The 18221-nt window shown below is 38.6% G+C and overlaps 1 protein-coding gene across 6 annotated transcripts in view; it reads left to right on the forward strand.

The window, feature by feature from the left end:
• Positions 1 to 16167, forward strand: part of slc26a5 (solute carrier family 26 member 5) — a 74823-nt gene extending 58656 nt beyond the window's left edge. For 3 of the 6 annotated variants that reach the window (XM_078553229.1, XM_078553232.1, XM_078553231.1), the window contains 8 exons: positions 177 to 272; positions 3177 to 3283; positions 8979 to 9048; positions 9176 to 9268; positions 9394 to 9504; positions 10458 to 10685; positions 14685 to 14739; positions 15662 to 16167. In XM_078553229.1, coding sequence (XP_078409355.1) covers positions 177 to 272; positions 3177 to 3283; positions 8979 to 9048; positions 9176 to 9268; positions 9394 to 9504; positions 10458 to 10685; positions 14685 to 14739; positions 15662 to 15813 — 912 coding nt within the window. In that variant the 3' untranslated portion in view covers positions 15814 to 16167. The remainder of the gene's footprint in view (positions 1 to 176; positions 273 to 3176; positions 3284 to 8978; positions 9049 to 9175; positions 9269 to 9393; positions 9505 to 10457; positions 10686 to 14684; positions 14740 to 15661) is intronic. The other 3 variants (XM_078553230.1, XR_013578111.1, XR_013578112.1) reach the window with 3 other exon arrangements.
• The last annotated feature ends 2054 nt before the right edge of the window (positions 16168 to 18221 follow it).

The raw sequence follows: 18221 nt of genomic DNA on the forward strand, positions 1-18221 counted from the left end.
GTTCGAGATGCTAAACCGTCATTTACAATTTAAAATTATAAAAAGCAATTAAATCATTTGTATAAAAAGATCTTTAAGGGCTTTCATATCACAGATGATGATTTCTTGCTTAATGTAAAACCAAGTTGCTTCATTCTCGTACCTCTTGATTTAGAACTCAAAATAATTTCTTATAGACTGCGCTAGCTGCAATTGTGATGGTGAACCTGAAAGGGATACTTAAGCAGTTCCTGGATATACCTTTTCTCTGGCGAATCAGCAAATTTGAACTCGTAAGTACTGCAAATAGGTAGGACCTGTCGAAAGTGTGCCACGTTTGTAGTTATCAAAACAAGGGGTATCAGTATTGGGGATTTTGTTTCAAGATGCCGAAAAACATAGGTCTTGGCCCTTCACTTGTTCTGCAGGACGTCATCAAGATTGAAGAGTAAAGATAGTCAAGTAAATTAAGAAGCAGTGATTAAATTGCCTGGTTTAGAGGTTATCGGAACCAATGAATTCCAATTAAATTTTATTTCCAAGATGGAAAACGGGACTGTTTTTAAACATATGGTACCTATGTCTTTATAAACAGAGGTATAAGAGCACAAGAACAAGAAAGCAATGCTAAATTTTTATAAATCATTCATTAGGCCTCAGCTTGGGTTTCTGTATTTAATTATGGACAGGTGTTAGGAAGGAAAAGATTGCTACTAGGGGTGAGGGACCTTAGTTATGTGGAAAGACTAGAGATCCTGGGATTGTTGTCTTTAAAGCAGAAAAGGGTAAGGGGAGATATGATGAAGCTGTTCACTAAGGGTATTGGTAGGAGCAGATAGGGATAAACCGTTTCTACTGTCAAGAGGGTCAATAGGACACAGACTTAAGATAATTGGCAAAAAAAATGGAAGTGAAATGAGAAGAAATATTTTTGTTCAGCAAGCCAAGATTATCTGGAATGCCCTGCTTGAAATGGTGGTGAAAGCAGATTCAATAGTAACTACCCGAAGAGAATTAACTTCAGAAGGAAAACATTTGCAGGGCTATGGGGAAAGAGCAGAGGAATGGAATTAATTGTATTGCTCTTTTGAAGAGCTAGCTTAGGCACAATGGATTGAATGATCTCCAAACTGTAAAATTATATGATCAATAACTGTCATGGAATAGCGAAATACGCACATCAGCATGAGAGCAAGTTCAAAAAGGTAGGAAAAAATTAATTGGCCAGACGATGTCCTAATTGACAGGGTACTTCAACAGTAAATGTTTTCACTGATCAATGGTGCATGACAAGACACAGCTCCTGGTAGCAATCTTTTCCTTCCCTAAAGCCTGTCCATGATTGAATACAGTAGCCCAGCTGAGGCCTAACCAATGATTTATAAAAATTTAGCATTGCTTTCTTGTTCTTGTACTCTTATACCTCTGTTTATAAAGGCATAGGTACCGTATGCTTAAAAAAAAATCCAGTTTTCCATCTTGGATGTGTACCTGAAAATGTCAAAGGTGAGGCCAGCCTTTTTAATAAGTGGGTGGAGCTCACTATTAAGGGCAACGCTGTGGCTCAATGAAATAAGATAAATTTCTGCATTGATCTGATACAAACAAGGAAGTTGCTTGTCATTTAACAAGTGCATTGTTGCATCTGAGATGAGGAGAAATTTCTTCACCCAGAGTGTGGTGAGCCTGTGGAATTCGTTACCTCAGAAAGTAGTTGAGACCAAAACATTGTATGTTTTCAAGAAGGAGTTAGATATAGCTCTTGGGGCGAAAGGGATCAAAGAGAATGGGGAGAAAGTGGGAGCAGGCTATTGAGTTGGATGATCAACCATGACCATAATGAATGGCGGAGCAGGCTCAAAGGGCCGAATGGCCTACTACTGCTCTTATTTTCTATGTTTCTATCTTGGTGTTCTATTCCAAATTCTAATTCCAATGCTCTAATTACTTTATATCTACCAGTGACCTGAAGAATCAATAATTGGTGCAGGGGTTGAAAAATTCTGGAGGACTGCTCACTGTCATTGTCTTACTTGACATATGACTGTAAACAGAACAGTAGTTTTGTGTACTATGAATACATAAAACTGATGTGCTGTGGTGTAATGAAATTGCTTAAGAGAAGAATGATGGATCAAATCTTAGATACTATTGATAGCTAAAGCAAGTATACAGGATCACAGTTCAACAAATGATTTACTCCCCTAGGACAATTCACATGTCAATTGCTACCTGCACACAGTGAAACCACATAACTTATTGCCAAAGTCCCTAGAATTCTGTGACCTTTTGAGGCAAAGTTCAGTGACAAACCTAAGAGGATTTTATGGTAGATTGTTTACCAAATCTGTAAAAAAAAACTGACGTCTCCATCTCAATATTTGATCATAAGAACATAGGATCATAAGAAATAGAAACAGAAGTAGGCCATTCGGCCCATTGAACCTACTCCACCATTCAGTAAGATTGTGGCTGATCTGATTGTGGGCTTAACAGCACTTGCCTGTCACCCATAACCCTAGACTCCCTGTCAATCAAGGAATTTAATCAATTGGTTGATGTGTAGTAGAATATTATATTTTGAATGAAACTGTGCATATAAATTTTGGCATGGAATTGGTGTTTCATTACAAGTGTTTTCCACTCCATAATATTTGTTATAATACTAGGATAGAATCTTTTCAAAACATTACCCAAAAAAGCAACAGGTCAAAGTTTGTGTATACTGTAAGTATATTTTGTATAACTTAGTTTAGAAGTAATTGAAACAACATACCCAAATGTTCTATCATGCCGGTTTAGATAACTCATGTAGGTGGTTTTTAAAATGTAATTCTGCTATGTTAGTTTTATTCTTCAGCTCGATGCTTTGTATTATTCCCAGTCCAATAAAGCAGGCATATGCCCTTTTTCCAGGCATACCTATGGCGTTCAAGTGTTGACTGCCAGCAGGTGCCTGAAAGCAACCCATTTTTCCCTCCTTTCTTGCAAGGAAATGCCCAGATACTGGTGTACAACTCCACCAAACGGTGTGTTTGGCATTAGGGTCACATTGTGTATCTAACTCCATACCCTTTCACCCCTCACCCCTGGTGTAGTATATTGGCACACCAACGTATCTTGCCCTCAGCTATTTCATTTTTCAGCATATGAATTAGTGTTTCTTTAATACTGAATACATTTTTTTTCTGATCCAGGCATTGTGGATTGTAGCATTTATCGCCTCTCTCCTTTTGGGATTGGACTATGGACTCCTGGTTGCAGTGGCATTTGCCATTATTACAGTTGTTTACCGAACACAAAGGTTAGATACAATTTTTTTTGGCTTGGTGGCTGATGCGCTGTTGCTTTATCTTTTGAAATTGGTAATTTCGTAGTGAATCCTCTGAAGTTTCATTTTTGGTGGTCTGCATGATCAATTAGTCAGAACCCAGTCTCGATTTCTCACTGAACTATATATACAGTAGGCATATTTCCTTAATTATGCTGGGCTATTAGACAATGCTTTTTCAATAGGTGTGTCCACCATTGCTAACTGGAATATCCATCAAGAAGTTTATTGCAAACATAAAATGTTGGATAGGAAAAGACCAGGTGATCCATTAAAAGTTTGTCTTGTACGTTTGTGATTCCTTATGGATCACATCAAAAGACTCTCTATCCGCTAGGTGCGATGCAGTCTCCTGATACAGATGTGAAACCCTGATCAAAAATCTATGACTAATTAGTTAGAGGAAACTGATCAAGAAACTTCCTCTCTCATATCTGTTAGCTATCAAACCTGGTTCAGGAGGCCATGTGGAGCCTGACTTATAAATTGATACCTACCTTTAGTATGAAGTGATCCCCACTCCAGCCAGGACCTGGTTAGTTCTCTTGGCGGTACACAGTGAATCGACACTCACCTCACAAACTAACAACCTATTCTACAGGTTCACTATTTTATGGAAAAAGATGAATTGCCTAACATCTAACTTGTGTGTAAGTTACACAATGGAACAAACATGACCCCTGATCTTCCCCAAACTACCCCAAATCCTAGTGCGCATACATCAGTTGTGAAGAAGAGTCACTTTGGACTCGAAACGTGAACTCTGTTTCTCTCTCCACAGGTGCGCCTGACCTGCTAAGTTTTTTCAGCAATTTGTTTTTATTTCAGATCTCTAGCATCCACGGTATTTTGCTTTTATTTCAATCTGTTCATTACCTTATATAACTTAATCAAATCATAACTGCAACTGCTGTTCTGTGAAGTATCTAGGCCCAGCTCCTTAATCCTATCTGGGCAGTTAAAGCGTTTAAACTTTTAATCATTCTTGTGGATAAGGCCTACTCAGGTCGTGTACAATGTCAAAATAGTGTGTTTTGTTTTGTAAATTAGGGGGAGGCGATGGCGTAGTGGTATTATCGCTGGACTAGTAATCCAGAGTTCGAATTTGGTGACCATCTGCTGTGGTGGGTTCGAATCCTGCCACGGCAGGTGGTGGAATTTGAATTCAATAAAAAAAATCTGGAGTTAAAAGTCTAATGACCATGGAACCATTGTCGATTGTTGTAAGAACCTATCTAGTTCACTTATGTCCATGAGGGAAGGAAATCTGTCGTCCTTACCTGGTCTGGCCTACATGTGACTCCAGACCCACAGCAATGTTGTTGACTCTAAAATGGCCTAGCAAGCCATTCAGTTGTAACAAACCACTACAAAATTACAAGAAAGGAATGAAACCAAATGGACCACTCGGCACCAACCTAGGCACTGGAAACGTCAACAGCAGTCTCAGCCCCGTCTGGGGGCTAGTGCCAAAATTGGGAGAGCTGTCTCACACACTAGTCAAGAAGTGCCAAGTGGATGATCCATCACGCCTCCTCCCAGCATTACAGATGCCAATCTAATTCGATTCACTCCATGTGATATCAAGAAACAGCTGAAAGCACAGGGTACTGTAAAGGCTATGGGCCCTGACAATATTCCGGCAATAGTACTTATGCTCCTGAACTTGCTGTGCCCCTAGCCAAGCTGTTCCAGTACAGGAACTCTCTTCCTAACAGCACTGTGGGTGTACCTACACCACATGGACTGCAGCGTTGCAAGGAGGCAGCTTGCCACCCCCACCTCTGAGAGCAATTAGGAATGGGCAATAAATGCTGGCCCAGCCAGTGAAGCCCGCATCCCATGAATGAATTAAAAAAAAATCCAGTCCTGTGAATCCAGCCTAGTTGCTTTAGATAAACTTTCACTGCAGTAATTTTGAACCTTTAGCGTATGTGCTATGATATGAAAATCTTACTTTACCACAGATCTGTTCTTTGAATGGCTTAAGCAAGCTTGGTGTTAGTCCTGTCCACATGCATAACACTGCACTTGGTTTTAAATACTCTCTTCTACAGCACATCAGGTTTTGCTTGCGGTTTAGCCTTCTGCACTGACCTAACAAATCTTGCGTTATCCACAAACTTGCAGATCATTCCCTCAACATCTTCATCTAAATCACCAGTCTAGGTAGTAAAGAGCAAAGATCTTAACACCAGTACTTGTGGCCCCCCGCCCCTACCCCCATGGGTCATTCACAAGACTCTCCATTTCTCAAACTAGGTAGTGCTCTGGTGGTTGACAATGTCAGTGTCATGTCGGTTACATTAAGGTTGGTTGGTTCATGTCAGTTACATTAAGGTTGGTTGGTTCATGTCAGTTACATTAAGGTTGGTTGGTTCATGTCGGTTACATTAAGGTTGGTTGGTTCATGTCGATTACATTAAGGTTGGTTGGTTCATGTCGGTTACATTAAGGTTGGTTGGTTCATGTCGGTTACATTAAGGTTGGTTGGTTCATGTCGGTTACATTAAGGTTGGTTGGTTCATGTCGATTACATTAAGGTTGGTTGGTTCATGTCGGTTACATTAAGGTTGGTTGGTTCATGTCGATTACATTAAGGTTGGTTGGTTCATGTCGATTACATTAAGGTTGGTTGGTTCATGTCGGTTACATTAAGGTTGGTTGGTTCATGTCGGTTACATTAAGGTTGGTTGGTTCATGTCGATTACATTAAGGTTGGTTGGTTCATGTCGGTTACATTAAGGTTGGTTGGTTCATGTCGGTTACATTAAGGTTGGTTGGTTCATGTCGGTTACATTAAGGTTGGTTGGTTCATGTCGGTTACATTAAGGTTGGTTGGTTCATGTCGATTACATTAAGGTTGGTTGGTTCATGTCGATTACATTAAGGTTGGTTGGTTCATGTCGATTACATTAAGGTTGGTTGGTTCATGTCGATTACATTAAGGTTGGTTGGTTCATGTCGATTACATTAAGGTTGGTTGGTTCATGTCGATTACATTAAGGTTGGTTGGTTCATGTCGATTACATTGTGGGAAATTGATGGGTATTTGAACATATAAATAAGGGATAGCTGGGACACTGGGTGGAGGTGAGGAGTGTTGACACTGAACAAAGTCAATAATCTCTCTCAGCAAGGAAAGGCTCTGTCTTAGTTTTGACTTTACGAACGGATGTGGATCCTGTTAACGGACAGCATAATTTGAGAATTGTTGTAATGTTCAAAAACTGTGAATCGAATATTTTTAAAAAAGCACATTCAACATGAGTATTAAATTATTGTGGCATTTTCAAGACAGCTGTTTTAACAGTGGAAAAACTGAACTTTTAGACACCAAACGTCCCTTCTGACCCCATAATTATCTCCTATTGTTAACAGTTCCCTCTTCTTAGGTACAGCCCAGCTCCCTTTCAAATCTTACCCCTTCCTCAAAAAAACACCCTTGACCCCCCTGTCTCTGCAAACTACCACTCCATCTCCAACCTCCACTTACTCTCCTAGGTCCTTGGATGTGGTGTTGCCTCCAAAATGCATGCCCATCTTTCCAGCAGCTCCATATTTAAACTATCAAATCAGATTTCCAACCCGCCATTACACTGAAACTCCTTTTATCAATGTCACAATTGCATCCACTGTGACTATGGTAAACTATTCCTTCTTGATCTCTGTGCTTTTGACACATTGATCACACCATCCTCACCCAATGCCTCTCCTCCGTTTGTCCAGCTTTGACTGTCCTCGTTTAATTTCATTCTTACTATCCATTCGTAACCAGCGAATCAACTACAATGGCCTCTCTTCCCACTCCTGCAGCATTACCTCTCGAGTCTTCCAAGGATCCAACCTTGGTGGTCTTGTATTTCTACATATTGCTCCCTGCCACATAAATGATGCCACATCGCTTGAAAACATGTCAGATTCTGCACATGCATTTGCAGCAACATAGCTCTATCTCAGCACCATCCCCCTCAACCCCTTCACTGCTTCTCATTTTGTCATATTGCTTGACCTGCATCCAAAATGGGATGAGCAGAAGTTTCCTCAAGTTTAGTAAGATCACTAAAACCCATTGTCTTTAATCCCCGCCACACACACACTTCCCTAGCCATCAATTCTCTCTCTCTCTCTCCACTGGCCACTGTCTGAGATTGAGCTGGACTGTTTGCAATCTTAGAGTTCTATTTGCCAGAGTTGAACTCCTGACCCTTTCCATCACCACAGCCGTCAACTTCCACCTCCACCATCACCCATCTCAGATTATCTACTGCTGAGACACTCAACTATGGCCTTGTTACCCCTAGACTCAGCTATTCCAATGCTCTCCTGGCTGGCTTCCCACCTTGCACCCTGTGTAATTTTGAGCTCCTCCAAAAATCATAATCCAATTTGCACTGTCCCTTTCAACCGTTCCTCCCTGTGCTTGATGACCTACCTTGGCTCCTGATTTGGCAATGCCACAGCTTTAAAATCCTCATTCTTGTTTTCAAGTTCCTCCCACAGCCTTGTCCCATGCTATCTTTGTAACCTCTGCCAGCCCTACAACCCTTCAAAATAGAATCATAGAAATCTACAAAACAGAAGGAGGGCACTCAGCCCCTTGTATCCATGTTAGCCAAAAAAAACAGCTGTTCAGCCTAATCCCACTTTCCCCTTGGTCTATATCCTTGTAGTTTAAAGCATTTCCAAGTATATATCCAAGCACTTTTTTAAAAATCCACTGAGTTTCTGTCTTTACCACTCTTTCAGGCAGAGGGTTCCAGAGCCCCACCACTCTACTTTAAATCTATGCCCCCCTGATTATTGAGCTCTCTGCTAAAAATAGGACTTATCTAGTGTTTGGGCTCCTCAATTTTATACACCCTAATTAAATCCTCCCTCAGCCTCCTTTGTTCTAAAGAAAATAACCCCAGTCTATCCAACTTTTTCTTGTAGCTAAAATTTTGCAGTGTGGACAACATCCTTACATCTCCTCTGTACCTGCTCTAGTGCAATCACATCCTTCCTTTAATACGGTGACCAGAACCGCATGCAGCACCCTAGCTGTGGCCTAATTAGTGCTTTATACAGTCCTACCATAACCTCCCTGCTCTTAGGCATGGAAACTATATTGAATGTCGTCTTAACCACCTTATCTACCTGTCTTGCCAGCCTCAGAGATCCATGGGTATACATCCCAAGGTCCCTCTGTCTACTGCATTTCTCAGAATCCTTCCACTTATTGTTTTCTCTCACCTTATTTCTCCTTGCTCCTCCAATTCTGAACTTGTATCCCCAATTTTCTTCACTCCACCAATGAGTGGCCATGCCTTCAGTTGCCTACATCCTAAGTTCTGAATTTCCTCCTTAAACCTTTCCCACTTCTCTATCTCTCTTTTCCTTTAAGATGCCCCCTAGGATCTACCTCTGACTAATTTTTTGGTCACCTGTTCAAATGTCTCTTTATGTGGCTCCTGTGAAGCGCTTTGGGATTTTTTAAAACTGTGTTAAACGCACTATATAAATATAAATTGTTGTAGTAACAGATTTTGTTTTGGCGTATATCTTATTTGCAGGTTTTAGAAATTAAAGTTTTGAACCATATCTTTTATTTGTAAATGATAATCCTGACCAGCTAAGGTAATATGTTAATAACTAATCTAACAGTAAATCCAAATTCTTTTTGCAGTCCTAAATGCAGAATTCTTGGTCAGATACCTAATACAGATATCTACTTGGACATAGAGGCTTATGAGGAGGTGAGAACCCAGTGTCTCACTGGTAGTTTGCTTTTGGGCGAACTGTAAAATAGATTTGAGTTATGGATTTGCTTAGCCAGCAACTGTTTCATGGCCTTTAATGTGGTGGAAAATGTTTATATTCTAGGTACAGGAAATTCCTGGAATAAAGATATTCCAATCAAACGCCTCTCTTTACTTTGCAAACGTTGATATGTATGTGAGTGCTTTGCACAAAAAGGTGAGCAATGAGAAGTTTGCAATTAAGTCTTTCTGAAAATCATAAATAAGTGACATTCAATGTTTTGCAAGTGGTTACTATACATCTTTAAAAAATCTTCAGCAATTTCTTCTGCACTCTTTCAGACTGATATCGATCCAGCTGCAATATTATCGGCAAAGAAAAAGCTTGAAGGAAAAAAGAAAGCTCAGTCGGCAGAAGAAAGGAAAAAGAAAACGATCCTAAAATTGGTAAATGTAAATATCACAGCATGATCTTTCTTCTATTTCAAGTATTTAGCTTTGGTAGGACTTCATTCGGTATTGCTTTTGTGTGTATATATCCGTTTGCATTGCTGAACTGTAATTTTAATTGTAGGTTTACACAACATCCTGGGGCCATGTCAATTACATGCTTTAGCGAGTGCTTTTCTATTAGTTGGGCAAAAGTGCATTACATGTATTGTGCTAGTTTATATACTTGTTTTATAATTATGTCATTGTAGTTACATGTATGATCAGGATAGTATAACTGGGAGAGAACAGTATGAGCAAGCTGGAAATTTAGTTAAGTCAAACATAACTTTGTGTTTGAATGACAGCCCCACAGCCCATTCTATTTTCAGATGTCTAAAATGCCAGCTTCTTTCATTATCCTGTTACAGCACCTGCGTGTTTCTGAAATTTGTCTAATAACTGGCTACAACAAACATTTCTGGAAATCAGTTTCCAATTATTGATTACCTTGCTCAGGAAAGAGATGTTTTTTGGACATGAGCCCTCTTGAACTGCTGTCTTGATGTAAACAGTAATTTAAAAATAAAGTTTAGCATTTACATTCATCCTCCTGTTAAATATCGTGACTACCTCTGTAAGGATCCACTTGTTAAAAAGCCTTTCAGACTGAAGACCCCTAGCCTATCAAGTTGTGCCTCATAACTCTTGCCTCCTAACAGGGATTAAACCATTTCTCTCCTGGCTAGCTGTGTGGCTGGTTGACCACTTTATTCCACTATCCTTGTAATCTACAATTCTTTTCTTAATGGATATTCATCCAGCCTTCTTTTATATAAAAAAATTGCTTTTGTTGAGCTCATTCTGCTTTTCTGCATTATAAGCACTTCCTCCCAGCGTTGGCTAACACACTGGTGTCAATAGACCTTTTATATATTGGGATACCCTCTCAGGATCTTTCTTTGCTTACTCTACAGAGAAAAAGTGCAAAAGGGGCTGCAGAACATGAGGTGGTGTCTGTAGAAGTTCCAAATGAACAGATTCAGAATGGAGTTTTGAGTGTTCCAGAGACCATGGAACATGATGCAAACTATGATGAAGAACTAGCAGTCTTTATCAAATCAGCAGCTGACACACATTCTTTAATTCTGGATTTCAACCCAGTCAATTTTGTAGACTCTGTTGGAGCAAAAGTGCTTAAAATGGTGAGTCTTAAGTTTTAATGGGACTTGCGCTAATGTTCACTGACTTTGAATTTTTAAGTTTATACTGAACCTGATATTCCCCAGTGATCAGCTGGATGTCACAACATTCATTTTGGTGATTAAATCATCATCAATAATAATTTGTCCACATTGTCTTCAAAATTATCAGTATTCAAAACTCTGGGCATACTTTCCAAGTATTGAAATAGCGCATTAATAACAGGTGAAAATGTTTTGAGTTCTGAAGAAGAGTCATATTGGACTCAACTTCTCTCTCCACAGATTCTGCCAGACATGCTGAGTTTTTCCAGCACTTTGTTTTTATTATTGAAAATGTCTTGTCTCTGCTAACTATATGTGGGGCCTATGCATCTCAAGCATATGGGAAATCCTAATATACCTCATCTCTTAACCATATATAATGTATATCATCATCATCTTTGGTGAATTATACTGAGGAAATATGGGTACTAGGCAACTTCTCATCAAACAACAGTAAAGTGAATAACGACATCGTCTGTTTTAGGTGTTGGTTGCAGGATAAATGCTGGCTAGAACATGAGGAGAAAGCCCCTTCTCTTCGAATAGCTCTGTGGGAGCATTTGCATCCATCTGAGACGGCAGGCTTAGTTTAATGGCTTATCTGAAAGACAATACCTCTGATAATGCAGTGCTTTCTCTACTGCACTGAAGTGTGTCAGCTTAGGTTATGTGTTTAAGTTGCTGGCGTAAGACTTGAACCCACAACATTCTGACTCCGGTATGAGAATGCTACCACTGCATTATGACTGACACTGAAAAAGGCAATAGTGAGATCAACTTACTGAGACAGTTTACAGCCCTCTGGCCTTAATATTGATATTTAACGTGCAAGCTGCACACTTAGACCTTAATTACAGTTCTCAATTTTTCTTAGACAGAGTGGCAGTAACCATGTTCTAGGAATAGGGTAACATTGTGGTGTTTAGCTTAGGGATACCTTATTGGTACACAGCAGATGGTGTGGTCTGTACCCCTGGTGTAAACTTACCTTTTACTTCCATTAAACTCCTGGGCCACAGGAGCCTTCTGTGTTTTTCCTTTCATGCTTCTCCGCCACCCCCTCCGCCAACCTTCAGCTTCTGATTCTGACAAAAAGCCACTGATCTGAAAAGTTAACCCTTACCTTCACTCTTCACAGATGCTGTTTTTATTTCAGATTTCTACTATTTTGTTGTTTGTTTACTGGGCATAAATGTTATTTGGGATTTGAGAATGTCCTGCTCTTCAAATAGTACAGTGGGATTTTTTTCCCCAACTGAACAGGCAAACAGAAACTTGGTTTAAACTTTCATCTGAAAGACGCTACCTATGCTAATGTAGCACACTCTGCACTGCAGTATTGGCCAAGTACAGATGGTGGTGATAGATGAGGTTAATATTCAAATGAAATTTTTAGCAATAGCATACTGAAGGAATCAGTATAGCTTGGAAATAGTTGGTTATAAGGAGGGAAAAGACAGATAAAAGAATGAGGTTATTAACTTGAACAGAAGAAAATAGGAGGAAAGGTAATGTTAAAATGAGCAAAAAATTACTGCATATATTCTAATGCACATTGTGGGAAATAAACTTGGGGAATTAGAAGCAATTTTGTCATAGTAACATATAGATTTAACAGAAACTTGACTGCAAACTGGGCAGGAGTAGAAAATATATTAAGTTACAACTTAAATAACAATAAAATACTACAGGTGCTGCAAATCTGAAATACAAACAGAAAGTGCCGGAAAAACTCAGCAGGTCTGGCAACATCTGTGAAGAGAGAAACTAGTTAATGTTTCGAGTCTGATATGACTCTTCAGAAGATGCTGCCAGACCTGCTGAGTTTTTCCGGCATTTTCTGTTTGTATTTCAAGTTACAGCTTGTCTGGATGAATGCAGTTGTAACAATTTTCAAGAAGCTTCTCTCCAGAAAACAGTTTGTTTGATCTGCCCATATCTCAGTACCCACCAGTGGCATGCTGGCTGCGTTGTGATCCAAAAATGATCCACAGAATGCACTGCAACTCACTGATTAGTTTACCAGCATCTCTTCACTTGTGACCTCTACTTCTTCTCATTACAAGTGGTAATGGTGTGGGAACACCATCACCCCCAAGTGCCCTACCAAATCGCACATTATCCTGACTTGGACTTGCTTAATAATTTCTTCATTATTATCAGGCCAGTATGTTGAATTCCCTATTGAGAGGTCCATCACCACAATTACTGCAGTGATTCAAAGAGAAAGTCAACACCGCTTTGTTGGCAATTAAGCATAGGGAACCAGTGCAGACTTGCCAGGGTAGCCCACATACCAAGCACAGAAGAATCAGTTGAGCTAAAGGTGAACAAATTGTCAGGTACACCCAGTGGGATGTGAGGGCAGAAAAGGGTGCAGCTAAATAATACAGTAATTATATTCCAGGGATCTGTTGAGCCATGTGCCAAAGGATGGAGTGGCTAATGTAATGCCCATTTTCAGAAAGAGAGAAAGAACTAACCTGGGTAATTACAATCCAGTGGAGTAAGGAAAATTTTGGAATCTAATGAAATTACTAAATATTTAGTAATGAAATTATTGAATGTCTAGATGAAGAAAAAGCAATTGTAAGACAATGTGGAATTTGAAAGATTGTGCTAAAGACAGATTTTTGAGGAAGTGATAGATGTGGTGGATGGGTTTTCCATGAACTTTCAAATAGCTTTTCAGAAAGAAACCGTGTAAGAAACTTGGGGGAAAACTTATTAAGTTGGATTCTAAACTGACAAAGAAGAAAGAATAAGAGTTGAGAACAGTTAATTAAACAAATCAAAATGGATGTTCCTGTCCCATGCGCTACTCATGAATTTGTAGGCAACATTAAAACTGGCTTTTGGTGAGTTATGAAATATAAAAATGGAATTGTATGGAAAATCTATTTTTTTTTAAAAGTAAGACCACAGTAGGTGTAGCTGCAGTTTTGGGCTCTCACTGAGGGTAGAATGCCAAAGAGAGGGTACAGTGCAGATACAATAGAAAGCTACCTAGTGTGAAGGAATATGAATATGAGCAAAGTCTGGAAGAATAGGGCTATTTTTGTTAGAGCACAGCAGATTACAGAAGGATTTGATGGATGATTTTTTTTGTGTGGGATTTGGAAGCTATGAATGTACTAGTGGAGTTAATGAAGAGATAATACCAGCACTTTGATGGTTCAAGGAAAGGGGATACAGGCACACAGGATTGTTACACAGGTTTGGGGCTACTGTTCAAGTGGAGGATAAACACCAATACAAAGCAGGCAGAAAGGCCTGCTTTCATGCTGTAATTTGTAGGATCATTGTGTCCTTTACTCAGAACAAGCAGTGGGGCTAAAAGCCCACAATCTTCTGACTAAAAGGCAAGAGTGCTACCACTCAGCAAAGCTAAACATACTGTAAAGTGGATGCACTTGAGAAGTTAATGTACAAAGTTATGAACAATTTTATGGTTCATTATATTTCAGTAGTTTACTCTTATGCTCCTTAATTCCTCTGACTTTCAAGAACCTGAAAGATGGTGGCCATCAGTTGTTCTTGCACAGTTTAGAATTTTTTTTTCATTGTTTGCAGAGGCACTGGATGATCTCTAGTGTCTAGCTCAGGTGGCCATTTATGTCATGAAGACTTTTGTTAGAGAATGGCTGTTTTACCAGTGGGAGCATCACAGCTGAGCTGATTGTACACAACTGGAGTTACTGGGCAGTTAGAAGAATCCTGCTCATTTTTAACTTAAGGACGCTCCTATTGTTGACCTGATTTCATTAAGCTAGCTGCACAGACCAAGTAAATCTTGGGACCTCTTGGTCTGTCTAAAATACTCAAACAAACTTAACAAGCCACTGGAAGAGCCCAAACTTGGAGCTTTTTCAAATTCCGTTAATATCTCAGATCTTAAAACTCATGCCAGTATTTAACCTCGATTGACATTTTTGTTTCATAATGTTACCTTTTCAGATAATAATGGAATATGGAGAAATTGGAATTAATGTCGTCTTAGCTGGGTGCAATGGTAAGTGTAATGCTGTCTAGAAGTTGTTGTTGGAATGTCATCTTTGTGCTAGGTTGTGCAATACATTTTGGTTCTGGGCATTTGGTTTTTGTAGCAATCATTCATGTATCAGGCATACTGTGGCCAGATGCAGATTGCAACTTTAACCTCAACAATATGCATTAATCCCACCCTACTATATCTATGCCTACATTTAGTACACCTTATGAATGTTTTGTGTTCAGGACCATTCCTGTTGAGAATTGGTTTAAAGCTGATCATTTCAGTTTAGGTTCAAATGTCTAGGAGAGGGATAGGATTTCATCAGTCTAGGTTAGCTTCAAACTGAAGACCCTGAGGAGAAAGTATAATGTTTCAGAAAATAGCCATCCACACCACTGAGGCCAATAATAGATGATGCTTTTGTTGAAACCACTTTGGAAAGTATGAAGGTTTAACAAATATTATACTTTTTCCCTTTTATTGAAGAATTCAAGCCAATTTCAACAATGTTTTATTACTTTAATGTTGTATTGTTTATCTGTTGAGCTTTTGGTTTTGTAGTTTTAGCATCCAAATACCTACGTTTTATAAGAAATTATCAATAACTATTTGTTGTTTTTGTCCATTCCCCCACCCCTCCTGAAAATGTACTTTTCATTTCCAAGTTAATGCAGCAGTAAAATGGGACAATAGGATTAGCCTGCAAATTGGCTAATGTTTCTGTTCAACATTTATCAGTATTTATGAAAACGGTGACTGATATCGTTTAAAAACTGTTTCCCAGAGAATTGCAGTGCCTGTTCATGATTGTTACCCATATCAAACAACTTCACAGTCTATTCTGCCTACAAATTGTTGTATTTTATGTTTAGAACACAAGTCTTACATTGTAGAGATTCTAAATAAAAATTTGTTTCAATATATTTTGTTTTACTGGCAGAGTCCGTTGTGGCAAATCTGAATACTTTGGATTTTTTTGAGAAATCAGTTACAAGAGGTCTTCTGTTTCATACTGTACATGATGCTGTTCTTCGTTGCCAGAATTTGGCATCTTTTGGAGATGGCTCCTCCACAGAAAGGTCCTCCTCTTGAACTGACCATCTTGCTGAAATAAAATCATTTGTTACATTATTTGAGTCTTGACAGACCAGCTGGAAACTAGAAGAATTGCCACTGCAGGAAAATATCGCAGCATTTTCAAGAATGGTAGCTGTTTCAAGTATATTAAGTCGGAGAAAATTAAGCCATCAAGACTAGTTTAAGCATTTGTGCCAGATTAATGGGTTTTATTCCGTATGGTAAGAGTTTAAGATGTGACCAACATCTATAGTGCCTGGTAACTGAGTAATCAATATTTTTCTGAACTGTTTTCTTAAGTTACCTTCATACGTATCTATGTAGAGAAAGTTTGTATCTATGTATATAAAGTTTGTCTCCCTGAAATTATTGCTTTTCTCCATTATTGCTGCTTTTTGTTTTACCCATCACTGCCCAAACTGCTCCAAGTTGCTGCAACCTTTGTTTGAGAAATACCTTCTTGGATCTGTGCTGAATGGATGAATAAGTAGCCTTACCTTATAAAACAAAAGCACTGTTCCCATCCCCATCCTTGCTCCTGTTGGTGTGCGAGAGTCAAGTGGTACCATCATTATATCACTAGTACATACGTTACCAATGGGCAGCTTTTACTTTCTGAAATATAGCTTGAACTTATGAACTTTGATTGCCCTTCTTTATAAATATAGCATTAAAATGGTGAAATTTAAATGTATACATTTTAGACATTTAATTGATGAACTTGGGTGCCATTTCTGAGCTTTTATTTTGACATCTTGGTGAGAATCCAGTTGGAAGTGGCACTTGCACTTTTATTTCAAAGTTAATTCCCATAAATATCACTGTTCCTGCTGTTAAAGTAAATAGACACTTCTTCAGCTTAATCTTGTGGACTTTGAATAGGTGACTCGCTCTCTTCAGCTTAACTTTCTCCTCCACTCAATATCACATACCTCTAGAACGCATCTGTATTTCAGCCATGTCATGCACAAAATAGATTTGTATTCCCACTTACTCTCTTTCTCTCCTGCATCCACACACAGCCATCGTCATTCTATAAAAATATTAATGTTAACTGTGAAAACTGTCTTCTGCAAAATAGTTCCCAAATACAATTATGACTTGGTCATTCATATTGGCAGTGTTTTTGTAAAATACATTATAATATCCCATGGTTTATCTTCATGGAATTGTGGTTATGATAAAAATGTGGTTATTTACCCAAATTATATAACTTTTTCTCCTTTTTCTTCATTCTGCATTTTAAGTTATGTTTGAAGCTGCCCTGTATATTACATTCAACACTCCAAGATGATAAGCAAATGCCTTGCTCCTATGCTCCTGCCTATCTCGCTTCTCATTTAGGTGATGAAGAAAAGTACAAATGTGGTTCCCATTTCCTCTTTTAGTTTGAAGTAATGAAATTGAATCCACTTTTGGGAATTAGAAGATTGACTGACTTTTCCCCTCTTACCTAGTCAAGGGATGCTGAAACCAGTTGTAGTGCCCTCCTTCCTATCCCAGCTGAACTTAAATAGCTCGCATACCATGCGTTCAATGCGGGATCTTTCTGAACAGTATGGCTCTACCAACTAAGCCTTCAGGAAGTTGTTATATTGATGCCGTATTGGCTGTAGTAATACATTTGCTTTCATTGAAATAATGTAAATAGAGTTGATGCTGCTGTGAATTTTATTTGTCTTTTTAAGACTTTGAAACCTTATCGGAATCTCTAATTTTTCATCACTCAGGATTTCAGAAGTGTCCAATAGTTTTTTTATTTTTGAAGGTCGCTTTTTGCATTTTACATTTTGCAACTTAAATTAGTAGTACATTATTGATATAATTGTACAAACCATTGGAGTTATTTAAAATGCAGTTACAAGAATCAATAAAAATGGAAAATAATGTGTATTCTGCATATTTTCAGCAATGATGGGTAGGTGATCCAAAACAAGTCGGTTTTAATTGCTGGAGCTAAAACACCTTTAGCAAACCACTTCACTACTAATTTTTATTGGCTTCTGTTCTATTGTCCCATATTGTATTTTAATGGGCAAAACATTTTCTTCTTGCATGCAATATATATTCAACTGATCATGGTTACCAGTATGGTCTGAGCATTGGTGAGGCTTTTTTTGAGGATGAAAAATTGAACTGGATGCACTGCCTCGATGGTAACATTTTGAAACCATTACTGAAAATAAGCTGTTTCTTCTATAATACACTTTTTAAAAAGTAAATATGTGAAGATGTCTCACATTGAGAAATGTTAAAAATAGTATTATTATAATCAATGTAAGATTTGTGACTGTTCAGTCTAGGAAAGGTCAAGGATCAAGTGACACAGTAGTTATTTTCTAACTTAAAAAATGATTTGACATTAAGACACTGCATTTACCCTAAAGAAAGAAGTAGCTGCCTATACAACCATTTTAAAAAGC

The sequence above is a fragment of the Cetorhinus maximus genome, chromosome 12 (assembly GCF_964194155.1).
Source record: "Cetorhinus maximus chromosome 12, sCetMax3.hap1.1, whole genome shotgun sequence".
Taxonomy (NCBI): domain Eukaryota; kingdom Metazoa; phylum Chordata; class Chondrichthyes; order Lamniformes; family Cetorhinidae; genus Cetorhinus; species Cetorhinus maximus.